At 47.3% G+C, this 23,211-nt stretch overlaps 9 protein-coding genes and 1 non-coding gene across 10 annotated transcripts; 6 read left to right on the forward strand and 4 right to left on the reverse strand.

Annotated features, from left to right (window-relative positions):
• Window positions 1-390: 390 nt before the first annotated feature.
• Window positions 391-764, reverse strand: BDV38DRAFT_283903 (uncharacterized protein; the record flags this gene model as incomplete). The annotated part of the gene is made up of 2 exons (XM_032060139.1): window positions 391-626; window positions 695-764. The coding sequence occupies 2 exons, from the start codon at window positions 762-764 to the stop codon at window positions 391-393; spliced, it is 306 nt and encodes a 101-aa protein (XP_031912477.1).
• Window positions 765-1,598: 834 nt separating this feature from the next.
• BDV38DRAFT_293832 (lysoplasmalogenase) lies at window positions 1,599-2,986 on the forward strand. The gene has a single exon (XM_032062347.1). The coding sequence runs from the start codon at window positions 1,872-1,874 to the stop codon at window positions 2,643-2,645; it is 774 nt and encodes a 257-aa protein (XP_031912478.1). The 5' UTR covers window positions 1,599-1,871; the 3' UTR covers window positions 2,646-2,986.
• A 1,115-nt stretch (window positions 2,987-4,101) lies between these two features.
• Window positions 4,102-5,831, forward strand: BDV38DRAFT_283905 (FAD-binding oxidoreductase; the record flags this gene model as incomplete). Its single annotated transcript, XM_032060140.1, has 3 exons — window positions 4,102-4,293; window positions 4,357-4,842; window positions 4,905-5,831. The coding sequence occupies 3 exons, from the start codon at window positions 4,102-4,104 to the stop codon at window positions 5,829-5,831; spliced, it is 1,605 nt and encodes a 534-aa protein (XP_031912479.1).
• A 1,265-nt stretch (window positions 5,832-7,096) lies between these two features.
• BDV38DRAFT_283906 (uncharacterized protein) lies at window positions 7,097-8,706 on the forward strand (the record flags this gene model as incomplete). The annotated part of the gene is made up of 3 exons (XM_032060141.1): window positions 7,097-7,357; window positions 7,418-8,117; window positions 8,171-8,706. 3 exons carry the CDS (start codon window positions 7,097-7,099, stop codon window positions 8,704-8,706), a joined length of 1,497 nt encoding a protein of 498 aa, XP_031912480.1.
• Window positions 8,707-8,944: 238 nt separating this feature from the next.
• On the reverse strand, window positions 8,945-10,055 carry BDV38DRAFT_293836 (3-methyl-2-oxobutanoate hydroxymethyltransferase; the record flags this gene model as incomplete). The annotated part of the gene is made up of 2 exons (XM_032062348.1): window positions 8,945-9,583; window positions 9,663-10,055. The coding sequence occupies 2 exons, from the start codon at window positions 10,053-10,055 to the stop codon at window positions 8,945-8,947; spliced, it is 1,032 nt and encodes a 343-aa protein (XP_031912481.1).
• A 1,099-nt stretch (window positions 10,056-11,154) lies between these two features.
• Window positions 11,155-13,135, reverse strand: BDV38DRAFT_249554 (major facilitator superfamily domain-containing protein). Its single transcript, XM_032054852.1, has 4 exons — window positions 12,520-13,135; window positions 12,212-12,466; window positions 11,707-12,145; window positions 11,155-11,625 (listed from the first exon to the last, which is right to left on the reverse strand). The coding sequence occupies exons 1-4, from the start codon at window positions 13,008-13,010 to the stop codon at window positions 11,458-11,460; spliced, it is 1,353 nt and encodes a 450-aa protein (XP_031912482.1). The 5' UTR covers window positions 13,011-13,135; the 3' UTR covers window positions 11,155-11,457.
• A 620-nt stretch (window positions 13,136-13,755) lies between these two features.
• BDV38DRAFT_293837 (uncharacterized protein) lies at window positions 13,756-15,883 on the forward strand (the record flags this gene model as incomplete). Its single annotated transcript, XM_032062349.1, has 2 exons — window positions 13,756-14,273; window positions 14,316-15,883. Exons 1-2 carry the CDS (start codon window positions 13,898-13,900, stop codon window positions 15,881-15,883), a joined length of 1,944 nt encoding a protein of 647 aa, XP_031912483.1. The 5' UTR covers window positions 13,756-13,897.
• A 357-nt stretch (window positions 15,884-16,240) lies between these two features.
• Window positions 16,241-18,620, reverse strand: BDV38DRAFT_293839 (DEAD/DEAH box helicase; the record flags this gene model as incomplete). Its single annotated transcript, XM_032062350.1, has 2 exons — window positions 16,241-17,970; window positions 18,456-18,620. The coding sequence occupies 2 exons, from the start codon at window positions 18,618-18,620 to the stop codon at window positions 16,309-16,311; spliced, it is 1,827 nt and encodes a 608-aa protein (XP_031912484.1). The 3' UTR covers window positions 16,241-16,308.
• Window positions 18,621-19,631: 1,011 nt separating this feature from the next.
• BDV38DRAFT_t153 lies at window positions 19,632-19,713 on the forward strand. Its single transcript has one exon. It is a non-coding gene; the product is annotated as a tRNA-Arg (tRNA).
• A 1,836-nt stretch (window positions 19,714-21,549) lies between these two features.
• BDV38DRAFT_272022 (uncharacterized protein) lies at window positions 21,550-23,070 on the forward strand (the record flags this gene model as incomplete). The annotated part of the gene is made up of 8 exons (XM_032057413.1): window positions 21,550-21,638; window positions 21,709-21,775; window positions 21,839-21,943; window positions 22,006-22,046; window positions 22,126-22,243; window positions 22,302-22,482; window positions 22,539-22,641; window positions 22,713-23,070. The coding sequence occupies 8 exons, from the start codon at window positions 21,550-21,552 to the stop codon at window positions 23,068-23,070; spliced, it is 1,062 nt and encodes a 353-aa protein (XP_031912485.1).
• Window positions 23,071-23,211: the final 141 nt, after the last annotated feature.

Raw genomic sequence — 23,211 nt, forward strand, 5'->3', positions numbered from 1 at the left:
ACATCAGAGGAAGGTTTCCGTATGTTTCTATACTGCATTGGCTTTCTTGATACGGACACTTATCATAATGAAGCAGCTGCATCAACAACGCATACATTGTCATTCATACAACTAAGTATGTAAACGTGATTCTCACAGACAACGGAAAGCGTACTCATTCAGATTCACCTAGTTCCCAATCAAGGATCATAGTCACGGGTCACAGCCAGGAAGACTACTAGTAATTCTGAATCAGAGGCCCTACTACCAGATAGCCACTCACCCATCCTCTCAACAAGCAAGTCCGGTCACCAACATCCAGAACCTCGATGAGAACATCACCCTACACAGAGCTGGGTTAGACAATCATCCATCCACCGACAAATAACATAAGCACAACTTACATCTCATCTAAGAAGGACCATCATACACCCAAGGTTTCTTATGCTTGTAGCAGTTGGCGCCATCGCACAAGAACCCCTTGGGGCACATATTTGCGCCTTTGCACACATTATCTAGACAGTTGCCCTTGTGGCACCAGCCACCTTTGCAGTCCGCGTAACTCAAGCAACGAGGGTAGGCTCTGGTTTCAAGTGTATCTCGTGTATCCATTTCGGTGACAGAGCTGTAGTCCTCGATGACTTCGTCTAGGGTTGTATATGGTTAGTTTCTCTATGTGTAGTATTGGGAGTGGGAGTCTTGGGAGGGTAGTTACCAGCTTCACGGCGGGCATTGGGGAGTATGGCTATTGAAGTTGCTAGGGTGCAAAGGGAAAGAAGAATCATGGTTTGGATTCTCATTGTCTGGTATCCTGTTATGGGGTTCTTTCAGTCACGGATGTGGATGGATTACACAGTTTCGAAGAGGTGTGGACATGCGAAGCATAGGAGCAGGAGGACAAGGAGAAGGAAGCTGTGAGGCATATTCCTATTATTTATACCATTTGTTTCGGTCAGTAGGTGAATAGGAAAAACGGTATCATTTTCATTGAATAGAACGCCGGCCGTGTATTCAGTCCCGTACGGGTTCTGCGAGCAAGTTATGATAGGACGAAGGCATTTTGGCCAGGTGAATGATACCCGTCCCTTTGTCTACATGATACGCAGTCAATCAGGGTTGACGTATATGTACTCCCTGGCCATCACAAAGATTACCGTCAGGCTTTGTAGTTATTTAAAGGAAATATTGGTACAAAAGACACATGATATGATCGACGGGCAAATACACAACCATGATGATCTATCCCTATTAGAACTTGCTCTGTTTGGCTCAATAATATCACCCACACAGCCAAAGATCTTGGATAGTATTTAACTCTAGCTTTTGCGTAGTGAATAGTTATTCCATCAGTTAAAAGCATAGATCAATGGGGCCACACATTGACATTTGCATTCGATATATTGGAAGAGCATCACGGAGCTCGATGACAGCCGAGATGATTTTACATGCCTCAGGCTGTTTATATCGGAAGCAGTGTCGTGGCCTAACCTGCAAGTCATGATTCTGGATGAAATGTATGTATGAGGGCATCTCTCTTTGAAGCCTTTGTAGATTGTAACTATGTATAGCGCCTTTTACCGTGGTTTTCACGGCTGAACTAGCATCGAGAGGTTGTGCTTTAATGTCCCACTACCAAAAGCCCTTCCTGAAATGCATATACAAGTCCAACAGAGTCTACAAATGACATAGGGAAATATGACCGAGGTATCCAATCTGATCCTGCTTGTGATCTCGGCACTACCCGATCAATTGGCTAATGGATTCCCCAGACAAGTCTCCACTGCTGATCCCTCGTTTTTTCCCCAACTGACACATATAAGAAAAAGCCAAAAGGATCCGCAGCGACCTACCTCGTTGTCCTTTAGGTATCTGCGCAATCACGTTCAACCAAGATGTCCACGAATTTGTCAATGCCCCCTCTGCCGGCAGTGTACCTTCTCATGGGGTCTCTCCCATTACTGGTCATTTCAGAGGCCGTATCCCGATCCCACACTGGCACAGCCTTATTCAAAATGCTCTCCTCGGTCGCTTTCCTCAGTGGGCCACTCTTTCTAATATCAGGAGAGTGGACTTCCACTCGCTCTTTCATCTCTGCCGGCCTTCTTTTCTCCCTAGCGGGTGACTTTTTCTTAATCCCCTCGCGAAGCGAATTCCATGATGCGAACTCCCAACCCCAACAGGAGAAGAAAATTTCCATCTCCTTCCAACTGGGCGTTGTCGCCTTCGCAGCAGCTCATATAGCCTATATCCTGGCCTTCTTCCAGGACAATGAGGTGATCTCGTGGGGAACCTTCGCAACAACATTCCTCGCAACCATGGCGGTCGCAAAATGGCTTGGCGTCATCTATCCACCGCCGCATTCCTCGGCTCAAAGTAATGTGCTGGATCTCGCCCTTCCTGCGGATATGAAACCATTGGTCCTCGTTTATGCTACCATCATCAGCGTGATGTTTGCTACTGCGGCTTCGACGACCCCGGTGGATGTTTCGTCCTACTGGCAGTATCAGCGAGTGTTTGGCGCGGCGATGTTCGTTGCTAGCGATGTTTATGTTGCGAAGGATGCATTTAAGAAATCTCGTGGAAGCCGGGGTTGGGTTCAGAGTACTTTTGGGTATGGATTGTATTTCTGGGGGCAGATGGTTATCGCGGGGTTGGCACAGGGCTGACTAGTTTGTTGGTTGAGGGGAGCATGCTTTGAGATTCGATAGCTGTATCGGATTCTAATAAGAGGTAGCATGCTGCCTGAATGAAACTCATGAAATGTCTGACAATCGCTATCGAAAGACAAATAGAAGACAGGTCATGTGGATCGACTGTGCCCTAGTTTGCTCCATGTTACTCACCTTGAGTAGCAAGACCCAACACGCTATACGTGTTGAGAATAGCGGTAGAGTGGACAAAGGTTAAATGTTACCAGTTCGTCATTGAATTCATGGATTCATTCTGTCGTGCTCCTCCCCAGCCCGGATAACACAGTGAGCATTAAACATACAAGCATACCCTCAACCTAGTAGTGCGTATTCATGGCTTGCCTCGTCATATGCTCTAATTAAACAATCTCTCAGGCGATACGGAAATCAACAGCTCAGGCCTATTTAAAAAGTCTCTGGGGACCTGGATACCATATCGTCAGACAGGTATTACTGCCAGTCCTTTCAAGCCTTTCTATACAACCTTTTATGGTAATAGAAGTGCAATGTTGACCTCTCGTAAATGTTTCAGCTTTTATGCGCAAAGATACCCTTTTAGAAAGACCGGGGTCAAGAAACTTGTCTTGACCATGTAGCAAAACACCCCATATATTACGGCTCAGCAGGTCCGGTACGTAACAATCCGGCCCTTGTGACTAAGCCCTATTAGCCTGGTAATATCTTGTCTCACAGGGTGTGTGGGGTCGTAAAGCCAGTCATAGCCAGCCATGGCGCAAGGGGCCTCGCGGATTTGATTGGCATAAGCACTAATTGCCATGCATGGCTGGTGAAACCATACGAAGACTCAATGACGAAGGGGCAAGGGTCGTTAACCGAGTGTCCCAACCACCGTGACCAAATCACTGTTGGAAAATGCTTCCATAAAACCTTAGTATAGAAGGTCAGCAGGGACTTCATCTATAATCTTTGGGGGCAATACAGACTAGGTAAGAACCAGAATGGGTCTTAGTAAGAGCTAATTCCTTTGGTTCCACCGAGGATTAATAAAGATACCAAAAAGTACTAGAAAAGTAGCAAAACGATACGAAGGGGCCTATCATATTTCATCTGCCGAAGCGCACTGTCCACAAGATAGAAAAGTAACTTGATTATTGGTGTATGCTTTATTCGCACTAGTTTAAATTCTGACGCGACATTTTATGGGGCCTGACTCCGTTACATTCTTCCTGCACCGCCATCCTTCAGCAAGAAGCATATTTGCTGGCCCGGCAAATCCACACAACTTGGAGTATTTATAGATTTTATTTCTTCTCTCTCTTGCGATATAGTCCTTTACTACATTAGATAGTTCTCTTGTGCTTCTATTGGCGCCATTTCAAAGTATATAAATCCCTCCGCGCCCTTGGGTTTCTCAATAGTCTTCCTTTCCCATTGGGTCTATTCTTCACACAGTAGTCAACCTGGCTTGATGATGCGCACGCTTTCTTCGATAGGCGCTTTGCTTGTTGCTAGTGGTACTGCCATAGTGCAAGCCGACAGCAATTTCGAACCGGCCAATTTTAACATCACTGCCGCATTGGAAGGCTATGGCGTTGATACCTCCAGGATACCTGCCCTGGCAAACCTGTCACAGCAATGGACAGAATCATCTTGTCTTGCAGCCGTAGGTTTCCAGCCATAAGAGCACCTGTTCCGGAGTAATTCGGCGTATCTGACGTGGAAATAGTGCGTTAGTCTCGACTCCATCTTTGGCTCTGAGAAAGTCTTAGCTCCGGAAAACGCCGGCTACACCAGTTTCACGGGAGCTTTCTGGTCTGAGCAGCAGGCGAAGGTTCGTCCGTCTTGCATTGTCAAGCCTGGCATCAACACGGATGTTGCCATAGTTGTGTTGTTATCTCAGCTGACCAGGTGTCCGTTCGCGGCCAAGAGCGGCGGCCATGCCGCCTTCCGAGGTGCGTCGAGCAGCCCTGGAGGAATCACCATCTGGTTCACCGACATGAATGACCTGAGTCTGAATGAGGACCGTTCGATCGTATCCCTGGGGCCAGGGAACCTCTGGGGTCAAGTGTACAAGGCCCTCGAACCGTACGGGTTAGCTGCTGTCGGCGGTCGGGAGAGCAGCATTGGTGTGGGTGGTTTTGTCACTGGTGGTGGCATTTCATTCCATTCCAACCTATATGGTTGGGCTTTAGATAATGTAGAGAGCTTTGAGGTAAGCGTTTCGGCTGTTCTTTTGGCTCTTGCAGGTGAACAGCGAATACTTACAACTTATAGGTCGTGACAGCTAGCGGCCGTATTGTAACTGCTAATGCAACTCACCTTCCGGACCTTTACTGGGCTCTCCGCGGCGGAGGCAATAATCTTGGTCTCGTTACCAAGTTCAACTTGTATACAATCCCAAGTTCGACAATGCGTGGGACTACGCGCGTCTTTGAGGAGTCCCGAGTCCCGGAGGTCATCAGTGCTTTCGCAAATGTCGCCCGTGGCGCGACATCCGACGGCAACGCCCAGCAATACGTGGCATTCATCCGCATGCAAGGAGTAAATCTCGCATCCGCAGAGCTCTCGTATGCGCTAAACAAGGCCGACCCGCTCATCTTCAAGCCATACAGAGACATTCCTGCATTGGCCGACACAACCGAGTCCAGGAGTCTCGTGCAGTACTGCGATTACATCAACAGCCTAAATCCTAACGGACACCGGGAGGTGTACTGGACAATTGCAACACAGTTGGATGAATCATTCGCCCGCTGGGCGGCTGAATACTTCTTCGAAGTCTTACCGCAAACTGACAACATTTCGGGTGCGAATCCCGTAATAGTTTATCAGGCGCTGACGGAACCGATGCTGGCCAACATGACCAAGTTTGGTGGCAATGCGCTGGGTTTGGATGCATCGCAAGGGCCGCTGATTCTATTCGACATGGCCTTCTGGTGGGATAACGCTGCCGACGACAATGCCGTCTACGCCTTCATTCATGATTACTTCAAAGTCGTCACCAAGGAAGCAAAGAAGCGTGGGATTGCCCATCAGTTTATCTATATGAACTATGGCAGTCAGTTCCAGGATGTCATTGCTGGATATGGTGCAGAAAATAAAGCCCGCCTGCAGAAGGTGGCAGCAACATACGATCCTCGCGGCATCTACCAAACACTGCAGCCAGGATATTTCAAATTAAACGGAGCACCTGTCCAATACTGATCCCATCTGTTGGATTTCTCTATCTTGTTCATCATGTGTATTATTATACCCAAGAACAATGGAATTAGAATTGTGAACGGCGTCATAACCATGCAGATCAATAGATAGTCCAGTTCCAAGTGAAAGAAAAGCAACTTGCAAGCCTTACGTACTTGGAATATAGGCTGCGAGGCCCGAGAGACATAAGGAGGACAACAAGGAAGCACACAATGCACAGTTACAACGTTGCATGTTCTATTCACAATCGCAGAGGCCTTTGAGCTCACCGGTCGATAGCTCGATGTTGGAGTGTCGCAGTGGTAGGTTGGTGAGATTTTCGTAAATTTTCATTGCTCTTTATTGCTCTAATAATTATTGTCTTAGGGTAGGGTTAACCCCATCCATCCAATACAGCAGAGATCTAAGTATAGATTCCATTTTCTCTCGGTATAGTGTTTGCCTGATTCTTCTTGTTTAACTCCTTCCCTTTCTCTTACTTCATTATGCAGGGTGCCCGTGATATTATCTAGTTCAATATTTAGAGTCTTTATGATCAAATTTTGGCAATAGTATACGTATTCACGTACCATAAGGGCGTGTAGTGTTACGGTTTCTAAAAGCCAACACAGTGTGACCTTTCTTAGATAGACGACGTAACGTCACTCTGATCTGTCTTGTTGCCTGACTTGTGCGTATCGTAGGGATTTCATACGATTGTCTATACTCCTTTGCGTTTGTTCTGGAAACCAAAGAAAATAGCCTTCATTTGTCTACATCCTTGTGTCAAACTGCATGTTACACTTATTGATCCCCACTTCTTTCTAGCTATGCAAAGCATAGCCTAGATAGGTGGGAAATCCTATCATTATCCCCTCTGCTGTGTTATAGAAATGTGGTGGCAAAGCAAACAATGTTCAAACGAGCTGGTTGCACAGGTCTAGCAAATGAACACGCCTTGCACAAAGCGGCTTTCTCTGGTCTTTTGATCCTCGACTGAAGGCATTATTTAAAAATTGACGAGGTTATTCGCTCCTAAATGCGGGCTTCTTAGCTTTTTAGCTTGCTACTCATAGGGCAGGGGAGCATTCACTACCACCAGATGTCTTGCCGTTCCGAAAAGTCTTACATATAAAAAGGTCAACTTTCGCCCATGATGGACATCTGAATATCAGATCAATCCCGTTTCAGTTTCTGTCTCCTCTACTTCTATCATAATATTCCCTACGCCGGTATTGCTCATATTCTCGACCATCAACTGCTGATCACTTTACAGTACGAAGCTCGCCATGGCTAACAAGGGGAGCGAGGAGCCTACGGGCTCTGACACCAAGCAAGCTGAAGTATGGCGGTCCTATTTAACATCTGGTTTTTTCAGTTGGCCCTTTTGGCCGTACTCATTCTTCAGCCGTGGTCAAAGAACTGATGTTGGGGCATCGCAGGAAGATACCATTGCAGCCCTCGAGACTGCTCAACCTCCGACCACCCCAGAAGCAGAGTATCGGGGGGTCAGCGAAGCACCTAGCACCCAGGAAGAGAAACCGCAGGTGGTAAGATAGTTTACTACTCACATTGCATAGTGTCCGTATTAATGCAAGTCCCGGCTCAAGAAAAGAAGACGATCTGCGAGACTGAACAAACGAAGCGCCTCTCCTACCGCCGAAGCCCCGGCGACTCCGCCATCTCCACCCAAAAAGATAAAGGTCGAAGAAGGAAAGACTTCGAGCCCTGCGCCACAGTCTTCTGGCCCTGAGGAAGCCCCAGCCCAGACTCAGGGAGAAGATGACGATACGGCCCCGTCGTGCGATGAAGACCAGCCACAGCACCCTGATCCTATTGGCGAGAAGAGCCCATCGCATGATAAAGACCAGATGCAATATCCCGATCCTGCGGATTGTCCCGGGTACTACTTACAGGGGGCTACATGGCTGCCCTACAATGATGATGAGATTCACAAGAAACTCAGCGTCATCCAGGAACGTCTGCAGGACTGGTCAGTGGAATGGGCAACTCTGGAGAAGCAGCTGTCCGACGAAGAAAAGCAAAAAATAGTTGCCGGGCTAGAGGGATATTGTCTGCAAGATGACTGGAACTCGTTGGTTAAGAGATTAACGTCCAATATTTCTGAACTTCTCCCCCTCATTCTCAGCCAGGCTTTAGTGGCTAAGGACTTATTTGGGAATGTGATCGAAGATCCATTCTTCTATCTGGATGAGAATGTGGATGGTATGGATGTGACTGGCGAGCACGGTCAAGTTTTTATCCCTTCCCATGTCGAGCTCCATAACTTATGGCAATGGTGTAAACAAGGTATATTATATTATCTAAACCAAAGGTAGATTCATACGCTAACTTTAGTATAGTTGAACCTGCCAGCGAGCGAGAGAGGTGGAATTCAAGAAAGTGGCGGCAGATAACAGTCCGCTTCCTCAATGCATTTACGCCAGAAACAACGTTTGACCCATTGCTTGCGATGCACATGAAGCGCTTGAGAGACTCTACCCTGGAACGACTGGTGTCCAACCTCCTCGATGAGTCTGCTCTGTTGCATCCATTGCTCAAAACAGTCTTTGACTCCGCCAAAGACAGGCGATATCAGGAGCTTCTCCATGTCTATCAAATCGCCGCGGACCTTTGCATTGGAATGTGGACCAATGAGATGGATTTCGAATTTGGCTCCTTTGATTCCTTGGGAGCTTTCCACGAGGATATTCCACACATGAAAAAGCACTCTTATGCTGAACATGAAACAGAGGAAAAGTGTGACCCTAGTGAGAACGGTCGAGCTGTCGTGTTCATGTTGCAACCTACTCTCACTCGGTACTGTCGATATGATGGGGAAGATGACCAGTCATTGATCCATCGGGCAGTTGTTATTTTTTCCAATGACGCTGCATAGAGCTTCACTGTGTACCCTTTCGTTGGTTGTATATGAGGTCGCTGAAGATCCACTTCCATGTTACCCTGCATTTCTATAACTGCTCTGAATAGAATATCCATTTGACTATGGGCTTTTCTAGTACAGATTTAGTTCAGACCAAGGTCATTCTACCTTTCGTGAGTATGTGTAAGCTTTATATGTATATAGTAGCAAGAGAAGTAATAACACGATTTACCAGACATAGAGCCATTCAACTCTACACACTATGTCCACTTTCCTGCTCAACTGCCTCGCGCAGAACACTTTGAAACTCCGCCAGCTCTTGCTCAGAGATCGGATACGTATGATCCCCCGAAGGAAAAGCCCTACCTTTAACATCCTTCTTAAACTCCTCGATACCCCGAATGGACTGCCCCCAAACATCCGCGTAAGTCTTCACAAACTTGGGCATAAACCTCCCCGGGGGGAAATTACCCATCATATCCTCCTGTACCAGCACCTGTCCAGAACAACCAACCCCAGCCCCGATCCCGATCGTCGGGATACGAAGCCTCTCCGTAATCAAAGCAGCAACCTCCCCGGGAACAGCCTCAATCAGAACCATAAACGCCCCGGCTTCCTGCACAGCAAGTGCATCCCGCAATACCTTGACTGCGCCCGCGACGGACTTGCCCTGGACTCTGAACCCACCAATGGAATGATGTCGTTGCGGCGTTAGTCCAATATGTGCCAGGACGGGGATCCCAGCTTGGGTGATTCGGCGGATGGTGGGAGCCATTTCCTCTCCACATTCGAGTTTCACAGCTTTCATGCTGCCTTCTTTGATCATGCGGATGGCCGATTGGAGTGCCTGCTCGGGGGATAGTTCGTAGGAGCCCATTGGGAGGTCTACTATCTATTCGGTGATGAGAGGCGTTAGAGATCGCTTACGTGGTTGGATAAACGTGGCTGGTATTAGGCAAAGGGGGACTCACAGTGAAGGCATGTTTAACAGCACGAGACACGCTTCGGCAATGGAGTAGCATATCTTCCATCGTCACTTCGTTTGTATCCTCCATCCCTAACGCGACCATACTCAGGCTATCTCCGACGATAACCACATCCATCCCCGCGGCATCGGCTATATATCCAGTTGGGTAATCATGGGCTGTAAGTGCCGTGATGGGTTCGCCCTTTCTATAGAGGTTCTGCAGTGTTTTAACGGTTACATTCTTGCGGGAATCCGATTGGGCCTTTCCCATGGGCGAGCAGGAACTGTATCGGACGAGGTAATTGGTGCGCGGAGGGAACCGTGGTAAGACACTGTAGCGAGGTCGCCACGAGGGCCTTACGAAGGTCAAGTGGGAGAATAAGGATTTTGTGGGCATTTCCTAGAGATAATGTTTAGAAGATGCTGAAACTGTACAGAAACTGCTGCGTCGTTCGGTTGTTAGCCAAGGGGGTGGCTTGGTTGAGCAATATGGCAGAATAGTTCTCTGTCTGTTTAGCGAAAAGACAAAGTTTGTACATAGCAGTCAGGAGTTTCTTAGAACGTTTTGTGTTGCCTTTCGTGGGTTTTCCCGAGTTGGCGTTCTGGTATATGCTGCGTACTCTCGAGTATCGCGAGAGGTTGTGGATTCAGGGAATACCCTATGTAGTAATACCCTATTTATGTAGTTACTAAATTTATTAGATGGTTAAATTAGAAGAGCCACTGCTGCTAATATATTTATTAATCTTATTTTCAAAGATTCGTTTCATTTTTATTTTTTTTATCCATTTTTATATATTTTATATTGTGAGAGAGTGTTCCAGCAGAGACGCTTTTCACTAGACTGAACGGCCACTATGATAATACTCTCTACCGAGGTAATCAACATGGTGCAGGACCCACGGCTAGTCAACCTGTTTTGGATGCTTCAAAATCTACACATCAGGTCAATCCGGGAATACCATCCTGAATAACAAGGAATGTATGAGTCATCTCTTCTCGGGTTCAAACCCCTTGGACTAGATTCATTCCAAGCTATCATGGTCCTGAGCGGTGGCAACTACTTCCGCTGATGAAAAATATCATAGGGACAAATTTAGCTTGGAGATATAATCGAAGCCCTACTAGAGATGGTTTGACAGGTTGACAATACGACATAAAGTCGTTGATCTTCTAAAAACAAGCAGCAAGGGAATGTGCCGAATATATTTCCGATACTCACATCAAGGCTATATGAAGAATATTGGAATGTATAAAGCTGTGTATACAACTTCCACATTGGTCTCTATTGGAATTCGCCATCCGAAGCTTGACAGGGCGTGGTATAAGCGGTGGAGCTCACCATCAGGGTTCAGGATTCAATGACTACTCTAACTGTGCGCACTTGTAGGGGAATGACAGTATAGCATCAAAATTGATGTTCACTTAATTCAGTTTTCAATAAATGAAAATTGTCATTTTTCAGACATCATGAGGTCCTACCACTGGCAGAACGGGCTATTAATACAAGCTATCTTTGAAGGCCAAGCATGTCAGGAACTTTTGATGGTCCATTAGCGAAGACATATCTCAGAAACCAAGGACCCATAATAATCTCGTAAAGGCATGTTTCAGTCTTCTAGTACCTTCGGCATCTATAGCCTTCTAGGGAAAACTGGGAGAGACATTGCTGACCCTGCAGCATAATTCGTGTAGCAGGATGCCATATAATCCTCTATGTCGTGGGACACAAGGCATGTCTCATATCTCCGCTTGCCAGGTCATGTAGCAGCCAATATAAGCCGGCAAAATCCATCTTATCAGAGCTTCTTGAACGGCTGTGTATCAGTTTTGAGACGAATGAACATGGCCAACACAGATGCGCTCAGGGCCATACCCCCTGCATAAAATATGGCAGGACGATAGGCGCCAATACCACCATCCTCTCCGCCAGACGCATTCAATATATAGCCAGCGATTGGAGCGCCCTGCGTAGAACCGTTAGCCCATGGCAAAGCGATGTAAATGGGGTGTATAGCTGAAACAACAGTGGTGTAAGGGGAGCTTACCATCAAATAACCTCCAGCCCAGCTGGTCACGATCATACCCATGGCGACAGATACCCGAGCAGAACCAAATACATTTCCAACGACCGTGGGCATAGTCGAAAAGAACCCACCATTAGCCATTCCATTAATAATGACGAAGACAATCAACGGGCCGATAGACGTCGAAACGGGCCAGAGGATCAGCATGCTGAGGGCACTGAGCAAAAGTGACATAAACAGGGTGTTCAGCGGTCCCAGCCGGTCACTACAGAAGCCGCACATCAGCCTCCCCACCGCAGAAGAGAAGTTAAATGCAGCCACCATTCCTGCACCCACTCCCGAGGTCATCCCCATCGATTCTGTGTATAACGGAAGGAAAAACGGGGGGACAAAAAGCGGAAAAGTTGCAATTGCGCCGGCTGCGAACAGCAAAGCAAATCGAATATCACGGAAGAGTCGCCTGCAAAAAGATTAGAAACGGAGTCATGCATTAGGCAAATCCGAAAAGCTTTAAGGGGGAACATGCCACTCAACAAACTCTGTGCGTTGGATTGGCACCCGTTCTTTGATAAAGCACGCTGCTGGCAAGCCCGTACCCCAGATCATGAAACCAATGATCCGGAAGGTCCACGCTATGCCCACCTTACCAAGCAAGGCATTCATGATAAAGCTAATGACAGTACCCCCGAGGCCACCCCCAGCGTAAACGATCCCATTAGCGATACCACGCTTTGCCTTGAAATACTGCGCAGGGATCGCAGAGACAACCATAAAACAGATACTGTCACGGTTTAGCTATATGGTAATATGCTGAGCAGAAAACGACTTGCTTACCTGATTCCGAGGCCGAAGAGAACACCGGCAGTCGCAAACAAGCCACCCACATTCTTGGTGGCAAAGCCACTCAGAACCTCTCCCAGGCCGAGCAAGAAGATACCGAGTAGGGCCGAAATCCTAGTGCCTAATCTCCGGATGACATTCGCATTGATTATTCCCAGAAAGGAAATACATGCCGTGGCAACCGAGCCTATGAAAGCCAGAGTAGAAGACGACGATAGCCCTTCCTTTACCAAAGCCGCTTGCAGTACACCCCAGCAATAGGAGGTTCCAATGAACCACCAGGTAACTACTGCGCATGCAGAAATGACTACCCACCCGTAGCCCCCATCAGGAACCTCGGCATCAGCTGCGAGTGAGGCCTGCAATATCTCATCTGAATTCTCCGGTGGTGTTGGATCGCCCGTATGTTTAGTAAATCTCCCTCCAACCTGATTGTGCTCCTGCAACTCGACTGCTGTAGACACTGACTCAGTGATTGTCGCCATTGCTCTGATGCAGTGAATCCTTGGGGGACTGGCTGGATTAGTTTAACGGCTTGACTGACGCGTATACTGGGTGGCGAAGCCAACGAGAGCTATTGTACGATGTAAGAAACAACAGAGGAAAAAAAAAAAAAGAAAAAGAAAAAAAAGAAAAACTAATCTTCTTCGCCCGGGATAGATCCGCTCATTAAGGTCTTGGTCGAGGTCAACTTGCAAAGCCCGAACCACACCGGATTAGTCATACAGTTGAACTTGAGCAAAATAGGGCGGGAAAAAAAGCGGCGATATGTCAATGGCGTCGAGTGGTATTGGCTCTTCGTTATCCTACCAAACCATCGGTGGGATGACTCAAGTTCACCTTCAACATCTGAGCTAGCTGCAGGGTTTCGCTGAGAGGATCACTGTGGATGTGGAGACTCTTCAATGACACAGGGCGCGGTCTAGTCATGGGATCAGGCGGTCAAGACAAAAAAATACTCTACCGCCTGCTACTCCTAGAGATACTCTGGATTAGTCATGTCAATTCAGAAGCCTGAATGGTCAGTTATATCACATAGCTCTGGCAAAAAACTAGTATCGTCCGTTAGATCTGATCCATGGTCAACGCTCTACGGACCAACCAGAGTAAGCAACCGAACACCTGTGGAACCAAAAGACCCGTCAATTAAAGGGCGTGAAAGACCACGGAATCGGTCTCATGTTGTATTAGCTGGCTACTGTGGAATTTTCTTTTCAAAGCTTTCGTGGCTACCACCCAGCGATCCAAAAATATCGTGATATTGTTTAACCGCACACTGCGTAAGCCCTGTGCTTCAATTTTATTCAACGAGTTCTAATCGAGAAAAGGACTGGTTGTTATACGTAGTATCTTCCAGCTTCTCCATGCTCGGATGGAGCACGCTCACAGCGATGCTCCCAAATACTGCGAAGACGTTTTATCACTCCCACCTCTAAGCTCGGATGATACCCTGCTTAGTGGTACAATAGATTACAGATTGTTCCAAGAAGAGATAGTTGCACATTCTGGCCAGCCTTCAAGCCATGCCTCATTCGACGAGCTACAGCCTGAGGCAGCATCTCACAGATCAAGTATACAGGCGCAGCTACCGACGGGGCTGTTTGAGTCATACGGGGAGCTAAATCATCACTATCAAGACCTCTTGAGTGGGAATTTCCTTGACTTACCGACGTTCGATTATCCTGGGCTCTCTGAAAAAATAGGTTCGGATGTAATATCTGAAAGATATTCACACATAAGCTCGTCATGTGAGAGCCTTCAACCAGAGCCTACCGTCAGTACGAACATAGGGCCCAGCAGCAGAAGACGGGGTAGGAGAAAGCATCGACGATTTTCCACTACTGCAGTGAGTATATTGCAATCATGGCTCGACCAACACCAGGATTATCCGTATCCTACCGAGCAAGAAAAGGAGCAGCTGGGGCATGGGACGGGGTTAGATATAACTCAGATCTCGAACTGGTTCACCAATGCACGTCGCCGCAGAATAGTCGGTAGTAAACCTACACCACAGGCACACCACACCGACAATTCTCTACTATCACCTCTTGAGCGCTGGCAAAACTCACCCCCGGAAAGCGAACCCGCTGCGACATCTGACATTCTACGAGCGTTGGAAGATATCCCATATACTTCCGACGGCGGCGTCACATATCCGGCTCACAGGGATACTGTGTCGAGCAATAGCTCAAGCGCTTCGTTCGTGGTAGGGGTTCCTTCGATCAGCAGCTACGAACACAGTCAGTCCTCTGGCTCTGACATCTCGTTCAATCGGTCGAATCGAACTTCACAAAGACCGCCCACCCCTAGTATTAATACAAGACCTCGCCATCGTCGACGCCGGAAGCCTCCACATCCGAACGAGGCCTGGAATAAACGGAAGTCGAAGAGCCAAAGACCGTATCAATGCACGTTCTGTTCCGATACGTTCAATACTAAGTACGACTGGCAGCGACATGAGAAGGCGCTTCACTTACCGGTGGATCGATGGATTTGCGCGCCCCAAGGCGGGCTTATCGAAGTTGATGGTACCCACTTCTGTGTATTTTGCCAGGCCCCAGACGTGGACTTCAATCATCTCGAAATTCATGGCTACCTCGCCTGTCGAGAGAAATCATCAGAGCAACGAACATTTACTCGAAAGGATCATCTTCGGCAGCACCTTAGGCTGACCCACAATGTCGACTATCACGCTTCGATGGAACAGTGGCGAGATTCTCTAACGCGCATTAAGTCTCGTTGTGGGTTCTGCGAAGCAAGATTTGAGACATGGCCAGAAAGGGTAGATCATGTCGCAGACCACTTCAAGAAGGGTGCAGATATGATCCAATGGAAGGGTTGCTGGGGCTTCGAGCCTGGTATTACCAAATTAGTGGAAAATGCCATGCCTCCCTACCTCGTAGGGCATGAGCGGCAAACGATGGACCCGTGGAAAACAACCGATGCTCTTGCTACAGGGGGGAACGAAGTCCTGCCTTTCATCAATGATATTCCCAATGCCCTAAGCCGATATGTCAATCTCAGACGCGACCTCATCGTTTATATACGTGAACAGGCTGCCGTGGGTAATCATGTTACTGACGAGATGGTTCAAGACAAAGCTCGTGCGATAGCATACGGAAGCAATGACCCTTTTGATCAGACATATGCCGATAATCCTAAATGGGTAACAAGCTTGAGACAGGAAGCAGGGCTAGTGTCGCTACCTGAATCGAATTGTCTTTTTCCTTATTGCGATGATCCGCCGCCTCTGGCTCCGGCTTCAATGAACGATGCCTCGCAGCCGCCACTTTCTGAATTCGGCCTAATATGGGATAACTTTCTATTGCCTGAAGACACATCGCCAGCAAAATACTAGGGGAGAGTCACGTTTCATGTACTATGACTGTACAACTAGACGTCCGGATGGACGTCTGGACTCACGTGTATGCACAAGCCGGGGCCCTGGAAGAAGGATAATTATTCTAGAGAGCTGATAAGGTAGATTACCACCCCAACATATCTGATGCGGAGGTATACATTTAGCTAAGTTTCAAGTACCTGTAGAATTAGCGCCGAGAATGACCCCTAGTAGCCGCGTTTGCAACATTATGGTCAGGAATAGTTGCAGAAATGATACTTGGCTTTATCAGCTTAGAGATCTCGTCATGAAAGGGGATTGCACAAAGGGAAAAAAGAGGGCCGGCTAGAATTGTATTATAATGTCTTTAGGGAATCATGCTTGCCGATATGCAAATACAAGGACGAAAGAGAAGGTACAGGAGAATGCCTGGCTTAAGTAACTTATGCTGCTCTCGGCTTTCCTCCACGCCCTCCGCGCCCTCCACCGCGACGTCCTCCACGTTTCTTCGAAACCGAACCTCTACGGTCTCCTTGACCAGCTCCGGGACTTAATACATCACGAGTCTTATTCCCAGAACGACCACGCGGTCTAGCAGGACGGTCCCCGCTCAAATCATTTCCACTTGCATAATTGAATCCAGGCACACCCTTCAAACCCATCTTGCCAACGATCTTTTTATCCATTGGTGGGGGTTCAGGGCATCCCATGCCTTTTATGGCCATCTCATTCGCGAGTTGAACAAGGCCAGGTTTATCCATACGAAGCTGCTTCAGAAGACCCGATCCAGCAAAGAAACCTATGTAGGACGAGTAAGCGCGTTGCTTTGTGTCTTCACCAATGCTGTACATAGCCTGAGTGACGGCACCGGCGCATGAAGGAGCGCTCTCATTGATCGCGTCAGTCTGGGGATGAGGCTGAATGGGCAAGTGGCGATTGACCTTCATGAAGAAAGACTCGGCTTCTGTGAGCAGGATGATAGCGCGGCCATCATTGCCAGCACGGGCTGTACGACCGACACGATGCACGTACTGTTCGCCATTCGATGGCAGACCGACCTGGATGACTAGGTCGACATTAGGGAAATCCATGCCACGACCAATAACATCCGAGGCGAACATGATTCCGGTTGCTGCCTCCTTGAATAGAGCCGTTGTTTTCGTGCGAGCGCTCTGACTGAGCCTGGAATGGATCTCAAACACCTTCAAAGGAGTCAAGCCCTGAGAGAAGGCTGCAGCGAAAAGAGCGACCATGTTTGCAGTGACCCCGAAGACAATGATTTTCGAACTGTTCTTGATTTCCAGATTGAGAAGGGAAGCGAGTGTAGTAAAGGTGTCTGCCACGGACGGCATCAACACGTGGTACTGGGGTACTCTCTCATGCGTTGGCACTTCATTCTTCTCAATGGTCGAAATGCTCGTGTAGCCTGGCTTCAACACAACACTGACCACATCCTTGACTTTGGGTGGAACAGTGGCTGAGAAGCACATACCTTGCCAGCCAGTACTCTTTGGTGGAATTAGTTGGAGGATTCGCTTCACATCAGCTAGAAAGCCGCTCTCAAGCATCGTGTCGGCTTCGTCCAAAATCAATGTTTGAATGTTAGACAACTTTTCAGCTGTAGAGGGTTCGGACAGGTAATCCTTTAGTCGCCCCGGTGTTGCTACAAGAATGGACGGTGCCCCCTTCATAAAACGCGACAGAGCGGATGCCCGAGCCGTTCCACCCACTGCAATGTGGCACTCACGAGGCGTCGCGAGTTGCGATGTAAGCTGATCGCATGACTTTGCAATTTGCTGGGCAAGCTCTCGTGTCGGCGTAATGATCAAGATAGCGACCTGACCTCTTGGTAGTGCCGACTGACCTTGGAGTAAACAGTGTAACGTAGGTAGCAAAAAGGCGAGGGTTTTTCCTGTCCCAGTTTTGGCCTGGACCAGGCAGTCACTGCGCCAGTTTGGAAGCTCTGTTAAAACACGATGTTGGACCGGTGTCATGTACTCAAATCCCATCACATTGAGGGCTTGAAGAAGTTTAGAGTCCAGCTTCCCAGCCATGGTTGCGTACGGCTGGGCGCCATCGTTGTTTCCGGGACCTTGCATAACGGTCTAGGCTCTATATCTCAAGGAACTTGCAAATTATTGCTTGAGGAAAATGCAAACACTTAGTGGCACTTGGGTGTTTCTAATGTTTGTTGATGATAAGATGTCAAGTTATCATTGACTGATACGATCCAGATTCTCTGTAAGACTTGTGTTGGTATTTGGGCCAATTCTACTACCAATACAGGAATGCGGGAAGGATCCGCTTGGAGGAAGGTTGGAAAGTGAATTCTTCAGCTTTTTAATTCCTTTTGACCTTTGCACCTGGTCGATTGACTTCTGCAGATCGTCCAGAGTGAATGAATATAAATATGGCAGTTGCAGCAGGCAGAGATTTCCAAAAAAAAAAAAAAATACTCCTCAGGGCTTGTTGTTGAGCTATACTTAAATAGGTTAGACTAACCGCATGAGTATGGAAGAACTTCATCTAAAACCATTTCATGGAACATTCATTCGAGTACCATGCAGGATCACCCCTGATACTTTTTAACGCGTCGAATAATCTCTTTAAAGTCCTTCCGAATTGGCCGGCGATTTTTCAAGTCTTTGAGCTCATCCCAATTCCGCGTAGTCGCAGAGTAAGCTTCATACCAATTTGTGTTTCCCCTCGGCAGTTTGATTTGGTGCGGTACCGTTGGAGACCAGAGAGGAGCCATGATATCGAAGACCACCGGACCGAGCTCGCCTTTATTATACTCTTCTTCGAGTACTTCATTGTAGAGCCCTCATGTGGGAAAATTATCTTTGATGCCATTCGCAGTGATCGTTGTCCAGATTGAAGGTGTGTATTCATATTAATCCCACGCCTCCCACAGCCAGGGCAGTTCGTCGCGGACCAGACGATATTATAGGGATACCAGGAGTTGTCGGAACACTCTCGAAGCAAGCCTCAGACTGGCTATATCACGAGATCCAAGGAAACCAACCATCATGAGTCGTATATCATAAGGCCATGATAAAAACGGGTCGGTCGAGTCTTGCGCCGGCACTACAGACATGGCATGGCCTTCTCTCACTTGAGATAAATCAAATACATCATTGTGTGGGCTGAAATTTTCATCCTCTTTAATTGCGGCTAATTCATTCTCAATCTTCCATCCAGATCTGCATTTGATATCATGTACATTCCTATTCTGGACTAGCGTTGAGCATCAGCTCGCAAATCTATTGGCTTGGGAGCAATGGCTACCTTGGCATGAGGCTGCTACAGCCTACAACCATCTTTTCGACTTTATTCAGTTTTCATACTCAGCGTGGTCACTTGTTACTATGTAACTGTAGGTTAGACAATATTATATCCTATGTTGCAATCGAGTGAGACTTGGCTAGAGGCCGAAAAGAGGCAAAGAAACTACAAAAGGTACTTTTGCTACTAAGACAAGTAGCACTGAGTTTAGGGCTACGATATATATAACCAACTACACATCTTCAGCCCTTAACAGAGAGGCCACAACAAAATGCAGAAACAGACCAACAACATACCTAGAATTGATAAAAAGTGGTTGGAAATGTCATTGACTGAAGAGAAGATCTCTCAATATGATAATAAAGCGACTCACCCAAGAATGTTTAATTTCGAAACGTTCAACGAAAACGGAGGTGGTTCGGGAACTAGAGCATTATGTATTGGCTCATAAAGCAAAAAACGACGCCAAATCTCAACAAATGGCCGGGTGGCGCAATGGTAGCGCGCTGCCTTCCGGTTCCGGAATGTGGCAGTGGTTGCGCGTTCGAGTCGCGTCTCGGTCGTTTCTTTTTTGTTTTTCTTCTTGGTTTATATATATCTTTTTGCATGGCGTCGTCGTCGGAGAAAATCCGGTGAAAATTACTCCGTAGTTTCCCCCCCTTGTGGAAGCATCGGTTCCGAATTCCAGCTCATTTCCAGGAAGCAGCGTGAAACCTGATGCATTGTGTCTGCCCGCGGCACTTCTAACTATTCTAAATACACCCCTAAATGTAAAGTCGTATCAACTCACCAATATCGCCGGTATTTGATTTCAACGGAGCATAACAGGTAACCAAAGCATGAGTCCGGAGAATGGAAAGGATATAGCAGTATTACCTCGGTCATCCTAATAGCGTCTACTAATCGAATAATAGCTAACGGTAAAGATTAGGGTTCCGCAGTGAACCTTCCGTCGAAAAAGCCAAGATTCGTTTATTGGTTCGTGATGGCCCGATTGCTCGTCTAGAGCATGGCTAACACGATAGTTTAGGATGTAAGACGCGCACCACTTGTTTCGTCCTGGATCAATCACCCCCCGAAAGAGGAAAATCGTAGCCGTTTAAGTAAAAGCCTTGCAGGGTGCCCTCTTTTAGGAAGCCGAATTGAGAAGTCGATTGGCCGGTGCACAGCATAGAAAGGAGATAGTGTTTCCTTCTTCGGTTATGCAACTCTATTTACGGAGTATAGTAGTCTATTGAGTTGTGGATCATGAAAACTATTAGTAGTATTTACTCCGAGGCCTTCGCAATATTTGGCCCGTGTGGACTAGTTAGAAAGATCTGACAAACGCTTGTATGAATGGACTAGAGGAACACCGTTCGTGAGGCTGTGTATAGAGGATTGATCCTCCTGCCCTGGATATGTAGATCTTGTATAAATGTAGGTAACCTATGGGAAAACTGTCTATACGGTAGGTGGGGTTGCAAATACTGTGTACGACGTGGTATATCTTCAGATCTTGGCTGCGGAGGACCCATAGCTGATGGAGGCTTGACCATGGACACCATGGACATGAATCACGTTAGACTCCCCCTCAAATTAGCTTGCTCAATGGGATATGCTACGGATCAGCCGGTAGTAAAAACCCCTATGAATTTCCGAGGTTCCCAAACTTTCACCGTCTCATGATCCTTCAGCAAAACCATGGTTTGGCAATGATCGCCACGGTGTCGGTAATGGATCAAGTTCCGCATCGACTCCCTTAACCACGTCGCCGTGTTGAATAATTGATCCTTAACGGTCTATTAGGAGGGGTTTTAAGTTCCTAGTCTTCCAGTAGCATACCTTCCAAATCCTTAGAATAATTTAGACCCCGAAGGGCATTGGACCCCACGTGGCAAGGGACAACATAAAGATAACCCTAGATCCTGCCTCCAACGCCTAGCGTCATTAATGTGGAATCGACCGGATTGCTCGAGGAACTCCGATGAGTAATTTCTAAGATGGTAAATTTAAATTGTCACGGCTCTACTTGCTCTTCGCCGGATACCATACTGTGGTGATTTAGTTTAGGTCGAGGTTGAAGAATACCCAAGAGGGGTTATACCAGGCAGGCGTTTAACCCGAAATCGTAAACTCGGATAGTGGGGGTTTAATCTATCCGAGACCTTTGATACATTTAAGGTATAGTGTAGGGTCCCTAGGCACGTATGGCCCACAGTTCAAGAAACGGACTACAGGGTTTAAATGCACATATCTGCGCTTGTTAACCCACATTTAGAAGCTAAACCGGACCCTTTCCGAGCATAATGCCGTCGTATAAAGTCATGCAGCACCCACGTGCGGAGATCTATAAGGCTTGACTTTACCTGTGGAGCTAACTGCACTCTTCAGCTTAATGTGATACTCTGTTGCCCAGAATGGTCTCCATTCAGCCGGGGTCACAGCAAGACCTTCAAATTGGAAGCTATGTAACATTTGGAGTTGCCATGATTATGATTGGCATGAGGTGTGTGGTCTCTAGTGGGTGGAAGAGATGAACCAACAACATCACTAACGTAGCTGAGATGATTGCGTAGGTTATATGCGAGGCAGTTCTTGCTGGGCAAGCTTGGGCCTGATGACATCTTGATTATTTTAGCTTCGGTAAGCCTATCAATAACTATTCATTTCTATTGGCTGATGATGCTTTCTATTGGGATTTGGTAGCTTGTGTCTATCGGCGAGTTGGCAACTGTGCCGCCAATGTACGAATGTGGGATTGGCCGTCACCTTATGGAATTGACCCCGAAACAGCATGAATGTACGCGAAAGGTCCGTGATTTTCAATGAATTCGACTACTATACTTCGGAAGTGACGTTAACTATCGCCTCAGTGGGCGTGGATATCGCAAGTTCTCTACTTTCTCAGTCTCGGGTACTATACATATCTCAACCCTCAATGAACAGCCACAACCTTTGGCCCCAGCTAACGTTGACATGAACCGAATACTTAGACTAGCGAAAGGTAGCATGGTCGCATTATACATACGATTGGCTTCCAACAAAACCCATATTATGTTTCTCTACGGGGTCGGAGCGGTTATACTTAGTCATGGAATTGCTGCGACTCTTGTACGTTCACACCATTGTCGTTCGATAAACGCATCGATCCTTCAACTAACACATTTAGGTGGCATCCTTTATTTGTGAGCCTATATCCATATTATGGAAACCTGAATTCCCCAAAGGATGCCTCGACATGATGAGCTTCAACTACTTCAACGGCGCATTCCATGTTACGACGGATATCTTACTGGCGCTACTCCCCATCCCAATCGTGAAGAAACTGCAAACGAACGATCGCCGCAAGAGTGAGTCTGAACATGTCACCGAGACACACGAGCAAGAATACTAAAAAAAATAATAGTCGGCCTAATAATTGCCTTCGGCATTGGTATCCTTACTATTTGCGCATCGATCGCAAGACAGGTCACGACAGTGATCGCCCTAAGATCAAGAGACTTCCAATGGTTTGTCCGAGCTTTAACATCTTCCACACATCCCCAGCATCATCATCTCACATATCCAATGTTACGTTTAGGAACTGGTCCGCTGCCGAACTCACCACCTGCCTCGAAATTAACATGTCTCTCATCTGTGCCTCGGTCCCGGCAATGCGATCACTGTTCAAAGTCTACTTCGGCAGCACCGGTCTCACGAATAGGCGCGCCTACGAACACGAGCTCGATGATCGATACACAAAAGAAAGCGGCGCGCGACAGGCCTTGAACGATTTCAGCAATGTGGGGGAATCTCAAAGACAAACCAGGACGAATACCGTTACTAGCAGACCAAGGTCGATGGACAGCTTTTCGGCAATCATGGACGAGGCTAAAGATGGGGTTATTCAGACTACGGAGTTTCGGGTTTCGTATGGGAATCGGGCGTCTATGTGTTGAGGGAATGGCTATTTATGGAGTTATACAGGTTGGGTTGTTTGGGTTTAGGATATTGTCTTCGGGACTTTTCATATTTTGGGATGTGGGGTCTGATCCAATGAAGCGGGATACGTTATTGATGGGAGAAATTGGTAAATAGAC

The sequence above is a fragment of the Aspergillus pseudotamarii genome (assembly GCF_009193445.1).
Source record: "Aspergillus pseudotamarii strain CBS 117625 unplaced genomic scaffold BDV38scaffold_34, whole genome shotgun sequence".
Lineage (NCBI taxonomy): Eukaryota > Fungi > Ascomycota > Eurotiomycetes > Eurotiales > Aspergillaceae > Aspergillus > Aspergillus pseudotamarii.